The 6,653-nt window shown below is 54.4% G+C and overlaps 1 protein-coding gene across 1 annotated transcript in view; it reads right to left on the minus strand.

Moving 5' to 3' along the window:
- Positions 1–4,488, minus strand: part of LOC127749524 (T-cell leukemia homeobox protein 3-like) — a 17,253-nt gene extending 12,765 nt beyond the window's left edge. Inside the window, exon 1 of the mRNA XM_052268034.1 lies at positions 4,091–4,488. Within this exon, the coding sequence (XP_052123994.1) occupies positions 4,091–4,295 (205 nt within the window). The 5' untranslated portion in view covers positions 4,296–4,488. The remainder of the gene's footprint in view (positions 1–4,090) is intronic.
- Between the last annotated feature and the right edge of the window lie 2,165 nt (positions 4,489–6,653).

Genomic DNA, 6,653 nt, shown 5'->3' on the forward strand with positions numbered 1-6,653 from the left:
ACCAACCCCGCCCCCGCCTCGGTCGCATGCACTGGTGTCATGGTCATGTAACCCAGGCCTCCGAAAGACCTATAGGTATTCGCGCAAGTGTGTGAATGTCGCACATTTGTAGGCGTCTGAACGCTATTATTCGTATGAATAAAGACGCATACGCGTGCGAATTGCAAAGGGAAACTCACACCTGCTTCACTCCCTCTATGTGTAAAAATCAGCATTGACACACTGTAATAAACTTGCGAAGAACTATTCTTTGCATTGCAAAGAATTTAGAAGCATTGTAAAATGCTTTGCATTGCGAACTAAATCCTTCGCAATGCGAACTAGTGATTCTCACCTTACGAAGAAAATTATTCGTAACGCTGCAAAGAATTTGTTTGTAACCTTGCGAACTATTTGTTTGTAACCTTGCAAACTGTTTCTTTGCAACTTAGGAAGAAGTTAGTTTGTAATGCAAACTTCCTTACAATGCTTAAATATTCTTTACAAGAATTTTGCAGTGCACGCCTACAAGTGTGCGACATTCACACACTTGCGTTTCTGATTCTGCTTCGCGCCTCCAGCTCCACCTCGAGTCGCGGCGTCTCGTGCGTCACTTAGCCGGACCGCACAGGATTTGCATGAGGGCGGCCCGGAGCCGGGAGGCCTACACCCCTTTCCGCAAGGGGCTTAGCGGTCCGCCTCAAGGAGCTCTGCTGCGCCCTCCGCGGGCCGTGTGGCACCTGCGGTCGCTCTTGGCGCTTGAAGGGGAAACCCGCGGAACCGCGGGCATCGTGTCCTGCTGTACACACTGTAAAATGCTTGCAAACTATATTCTTTCCAACAATGCAAGGAATTTGCGAGCTTTATATTGCAAAGAAACTCTTTGCAAGCTGTCCCGTGCAAACAATGTGTTTGAATTGCAAGGGAATGGTTTGCAGTGTTGCAAGCTTGCGATGGAGAAGTTCGTATTATAATGCGTTCTCTGAAATTCTTTGCAAGCCGCAAAGCATATTGTTTGCAATACGAACCTACTCTTTGCAAGCATCTTGCAGTGCATGCAGCAAAAACAAAAAGGTATCCTCCGTCGCATCTATGCAGGTGAGCTGAAGAAATTTGGATTTCAACGTCTGTCTTTCTAAAAGCATCAACCAGACTTTGAAGCCTTTAAAAATGCACCTTCCCCTTAAGGCCTTTTACAGGTGCGACTCAACACCTTTGTTTTGTATTTTTAGTGCACTATTATTTAAAGTCCATAACTACAACACACGCAAGTTGCTCACTGGCAATGAAAACGTTCTTACCAGTCGAACACTTACTTCATATATCCGTAATGTCCATTTCGTCTCATCTCCCTCCCTCCCTCCCTCCCTCCCTCCTCTGCCTCACTGTCATACACACACACCACACAGTGGCAGTGGGCTTTACTCTGAGCCGGGCGATGAGGGATGAACCAGTTAGCCCCTCTGGGACACGAGAGCGGGAGACAAGCAGCAGCAGCGACGGCACACATTAAATATCTTAGCAGGCCGTGAAATCTCTGGGCGGCGAGGTCCTGGAGCAGAGGTCCCTCCAGTGAGCCTAATGACCAGACTGGGTCGGCTGTGCCGGGCTGTGCCGGGCCGGCCTAGGGGTGGCGGGTCATCGCCATGAAGTAGGGTGGCCTCGGGGTGGCCTCGGGGTGGCCCCGCGCGCCCGCCCGGGCCTGATTAGTTGCCGCGGAAATCAATCCCCTTCCCTCTGCAATCCCATACCACCACCGGCGCACTATTTTCCGCGGAGCTCATCTTTCTGTGTGTGTGTGTGTGTGTGTGTGTGTGTTGACGTCTGGCCCGCGGTTCCACGTTTACTTTAAAAATGTACTCGTAAATTTTTACTTGAAAATTTGCTCAGTAACTGCTGAAGTTTTGTTTTCTGTTGTGTATTACCAAGAAATTTTTAAGTATTACTAAAATTGTTTCTGGTATTACGGGTATTACTAAACGTTCATCCAGTTCGTAATATACTATGCAAATGTTTAGTAATTTGGTCAAAAGTTTAGGAATACTTGTTAAAAGTTAATTTATACTATAGAATTTCTTGATAATTACAACAGCACAAAAACCTTTGTAGTTACTAGACTATGCTATTTTTTTGGTAAAAATGTTTGACTTTCCCGGCCGGTCGGCCACCAACTAAGTCTCGCGCGTTCAAGTCTCTGTGACGGGACGCTCCCAGCTCCGCTTCGCTCTCTGTGTCGGTCAGAGTTGGCAAAACGGTTGGTGTTGTAAATGCCGTGTGTGCGTGAGCCTCGGCGTGAGCCCGCGAGAGGGCGCGCCGGGGACGCACACGCACGCCACCCGGGTGTTTGACCATGGATGTCCCCCGGACGCTCCTCAAAGTTTCATGGCTGTCAGCCCCCCCGCCCGCCGCCCCTTCTCCCTCCCACGCCCGCACACACACATATAGACGAGAGGCGGCCGAGCTCATGGACGATGATTGCCAACCAATTTGGCCCATTCGGATGTAGTTAGCGGGGCAAGCAGAGGGGCGAAAGAGTACAAATCGCTGTCTAATCATAGCCCTCACGCCCTGGTTTAAAAATCTTTAGACAAATGTCTCCCAATTTATTTTCTACACAACATATTCCGTTCGGTGTGTTGTTTTTTGATGTTTCGTTTTACAACAATCGGCTGCGTGCGAAATACTTATGTATGTATGTATTTATGTATGTATGGTTCCCAAATTTTATCAAATGTATAGTTCATCATTTTATGGGCACTTTACACAACCCTCTCGCAAAAGATAAAAGCAGATCCCATTTCTGAACCTCTGAACCTAAAAGAAAATCAAGCATTTCTTCCATTTTGAAAATAAAATAAAAATGATACAGATTTATACTATGGGTGGAACAACATTTGATTCGTTTTTCTACGCAATTAAAACGGAGCCGGGGTGCATGTTACTGATCGACGTTAATGTAATCCACCCCGTGCTCGTCCAGAGGCGGCGGCGCCTGTCCACCCCCGCGACCCGCCCCGCATCACCCCGCCCCACCCCGCCCCGCCCGCACGTAATAATGATCACACACAGGTAGAAGCGCGGCCCGGCCGGCAGATGACCGAACGCTAACGGTGGAGTAGCGCGTCGCGTGACCTCCGTGGCCTGTGCTTTGTTATTGTGAGGAGGGCACACAGGACACGCACACACACACACTCACACACATAGCTGGGACATGCACACACACACTCACACTCTCACATTTACACGCCTTTAGTGGTTGCCGCACAAGGGCGCGCCCAACCGGTGGGAATCGTCACTATAAACGGCCGCGCAGAGCACGACGACAAAGCAAGTGGGAACTTTATTTCCGCAGACAGGTGCGACCCACTACGCTCGCGTTGGTTTCCATCGTTGTTTACCGACGTACTAAAACGCTCGTGTACATAATTTGGGGCACAACTTTCCTCCATGTCAATTGATACTAATGCATAATTTTGTTACGGTTACCCACATTGTACATTCATATCTTATATCTGTATGGAAACAAGCGTTATAACAAGTGCTGACATTCCTTGTTTTCCTTACTCACATATAACCGCCGTAGAATGTAGTGGTACCTTAACACTATTTATGGCTTGGTGTACTAAAAAACTTCAAACAATGCCAAAATGACCGCTACGAGCCGTCTGTGAAAACGCTGAAAATATCCGCCACCGGCAATTACACAAATTCCAGGTTATTTACGGACTCAACATACTGCAGGCAGGTTTTCCAATCTACCATCTTCTCTGGCCGGGTATCTAAGTGTGGTTGCCCCCGAGAGCGTCGCCTGCTTACGGTGGGCGGCGCCCCCTCCGGACGACGACGGGGCGGCGTTACGAATTCAGAGCGATCGCTCACTGCTTGCCGTGCGGGAATATTAAGCGCGCTGGGGGGCGCCTATTAGAGCGGGAGGAGGTTAAGCGAATTAGCCGTCAGTTATTTGTCAACGGGGTCGGTGTCGTCCCGTCTGGCGCTCGGGGCGCCGCCGCCAGTCCGGTGGGATGTGTGGCCTGCGGCCGCAACGCTATTTGTTTTGTTTTTTTGCCGGTCATCGGTGCAGCAGCTGGACGGGCCGGCGGGTCAGTCTCACCTTCGTGCTTGCCCTTCGGGGTGACGACGCGGAAGGCGCTGGACGCGCCCGGCGTATTGCTGGCGGGCGCGCCGCCCCTCGGCGACCGGGCGGCGCCGTGGCCGTCGGGCGAGGACGGCGAGACGGCCGGCGACGGCGGCGAGGGGCGGACGCCGCGCATGGCCAGGCTGAAGTCCAGCGGCATGGGCGTCGTCTGCACCTCCATGTCGACGGCGGCGGCGACCTCGGGTGTATCAGGGCGCCGCACTCATGTCACACACACACACGCTCACACACACTCGCGTCGGCGGTGTAGCAGACGACGTCGACGTCGACGGCGCGCGCGAGGACGTGGTCGCGGCTGGCGGGCGGGGCTCGCGCGTCGTGCGGGCGGCTCGGGGCGAGCGCGGGGATCGAGTGGCCGGGCGGCCGCGGCGAGGGCGGCGGCGGCCCTGGCGGTGGGCGTGGCCTGGCGGCCGGGCCCTGGCGCGCCCGCCGCGCCGCGACTCCCCCTCCACCGCCGCGCCGCGCCAGGCCACGCCCACCGCAGCAGGGGGCGCTGGCGCCAGGGCGCTCTGCTGCTGCCGTCCCGGGGAAAGGAAAGGGGCTCGCCGGACGCAGAGGGGCTCCCCGGGCCGCTATCGCGCGGGATATCGGCGCCTGCAGGGCGCGGGATTTCGAACACAGCAGCGCGCGCAAGGGGTTGGGCCTGCGCTCTGACTCCTGCTGTTTCGTACGCGATTTTAGGACGATGTGCTTAACAATGTTCTATGTGGATAGCTTTACTACGTACGTCATTGTGGTGTTGACAATATTTCAATGGCGCTAGATATTGTCTCTTACAGAGTTTTTGCGGAGATTTTTGCTCAAAATCTACCACAGCTCGTCGCGATATCCTCTTAAAGTTTTCCCGTGAATGGTTACTGATGGTAGCATGAGCACTTGCGCAGTCCGCCTCTCTGTCTGCGGGGCTGGGCTCTTATGACGACTACTTGAACCACACCCCATTCCCTCAACTCCCATCCTTCCCGCCCGGGTTAATTTTCACCCCTCTACCCTGAGATTACAAGTTTCTCTTGCGCAAAGAATCCCTCTTCTTTGCTCCCCGTTGCGGCGTTCCGCCCGTCTCGAGCCGGGAACACGTCGAGCGGGAAAAGATTTCTTTTGAAGTGTTTCGCGCAGCTGAGCCGGAGCAGAAAAATCATTTTCACCCCCAAACTTTTCCCCACTTTGGCGTATCGCTGTGATCCTGCTTTGCGTACGCCCGCCTCGCTGCGGTAAGATTGTTGTAACGCGAAAATGAAGACGGCAAGACGCGCAAATTAAGGGCTCCGGCCGTGCTTCCGTTTTAGACCGAATTTTTTAGTTTATCCAGTTGCCTCTCTCTGTATCCTACAATCTCTCATCCCCATCTTTCTTTTCTTTCTTTCTCTCTATATCCTCCTCCTCTGCCTTTCCAGCGCTCAGGCGGATGAGCACAATTTGCATGTCGAGGCTGCTGCAGCGCCTGGTCCACATCATCTCTCTCTCTCTCTCTCTCTCTCTCTCTCTTCCCCCGCCCCCTCCCCCCTTCCACATCCTTCTCGCACTTCCTCCAGCGCCTTCCTCAGATTCCTATGCGCGACGATAGCAGCCTACGCGCCGACTGCCAGACATGATTTGACCGTTTTCTTTTAATTTCCTCCTAGCGCTGCTTCCCGGCGAGTTTCTTTGCCGCGCGCGCGCCGCACAGTAGAAACACCACCAATGAACTCGGCGCTCCTCTTTTGCTCTTGTTATTTTGTCATCGTCATCCCTTCGCCCCCTCCCTCCCCGCTCTCCTCTGCGCCGCCTCCGACGAGAGCGACGCGAAGCACTTCCCTCCTAATCTGAATCTGAATCCGCCCCGCGTGGCCTTGGCGGGTCGTTTGGCTCATGATTGCCGGACCGGGCAGTGATGCTGCGTTACACGAGTTTGTCCTCGGGACGCTCACAGTCCTCTTGGCCCCCTTTCGTGCTGCTCTCTTTCTCTCCCCGTCCCTTTCTCTTTCCTGCCCCGCTCTCTCTCTCTCTCTCGCTCTTCCCTTCGTGGCGGCCCCTTTCATCACTTTTTACGACTTATTGCAATCCGCTCCCCGTCCTCTCGCTTGTCCCTTCTCCAGTCGCCCCACCCCGCCCCACCACGACCCACCACGCCCCCGCCCCGCCCGGCCCGGGCGCGACGGTTTCCACGAACGCGGCGGCGGCGAGGTACGCGGCCAGGTGCGTCGCGTTATCAGTCTGGGGTTCTTTTATAGATCGAGATGTTCGTCATCCTTTTCGATTTGAGGAGTCCGCGTCTCTCCCTGTGTCGGTGCGCCTCTAGGGCAAACAGGCCAGGCCGGCCGGCCGGCGCGGTAACCCCCTCTATAAAATGATTTCCAGGGCGGCTCTAATGGATCCTCTGGCTGCTCCCGAGAAATCATCGGCCCCGGCGGCGGGAGGCGCGGCCGCCGGCCTCAAGGCTGGCCCCGGACGGGACGGGGCGGCTCGGGGTTACCATCAAAGGCTTTTTCCGCTAACGGCCGCGCCTTTTAATTTCCAATCAAACCCCTTTTGCGGCGTG

This window comes from Frankliniella occidentalis, unplaced genomic scaffold (genome assembly GCF_000697945.3).
Source record: "Frankliniella occidentalis isolate FOCC.00 unplaced genomic scaffold, Focc_3.1 Scaffold63, whole genome shotgun sequence".
NCBI lineage: Eukaryota > Metazoa > Arthropoda > Insecta > Thysanoptera > Thripidae > Frankliniella > Frankliniella occidentalis.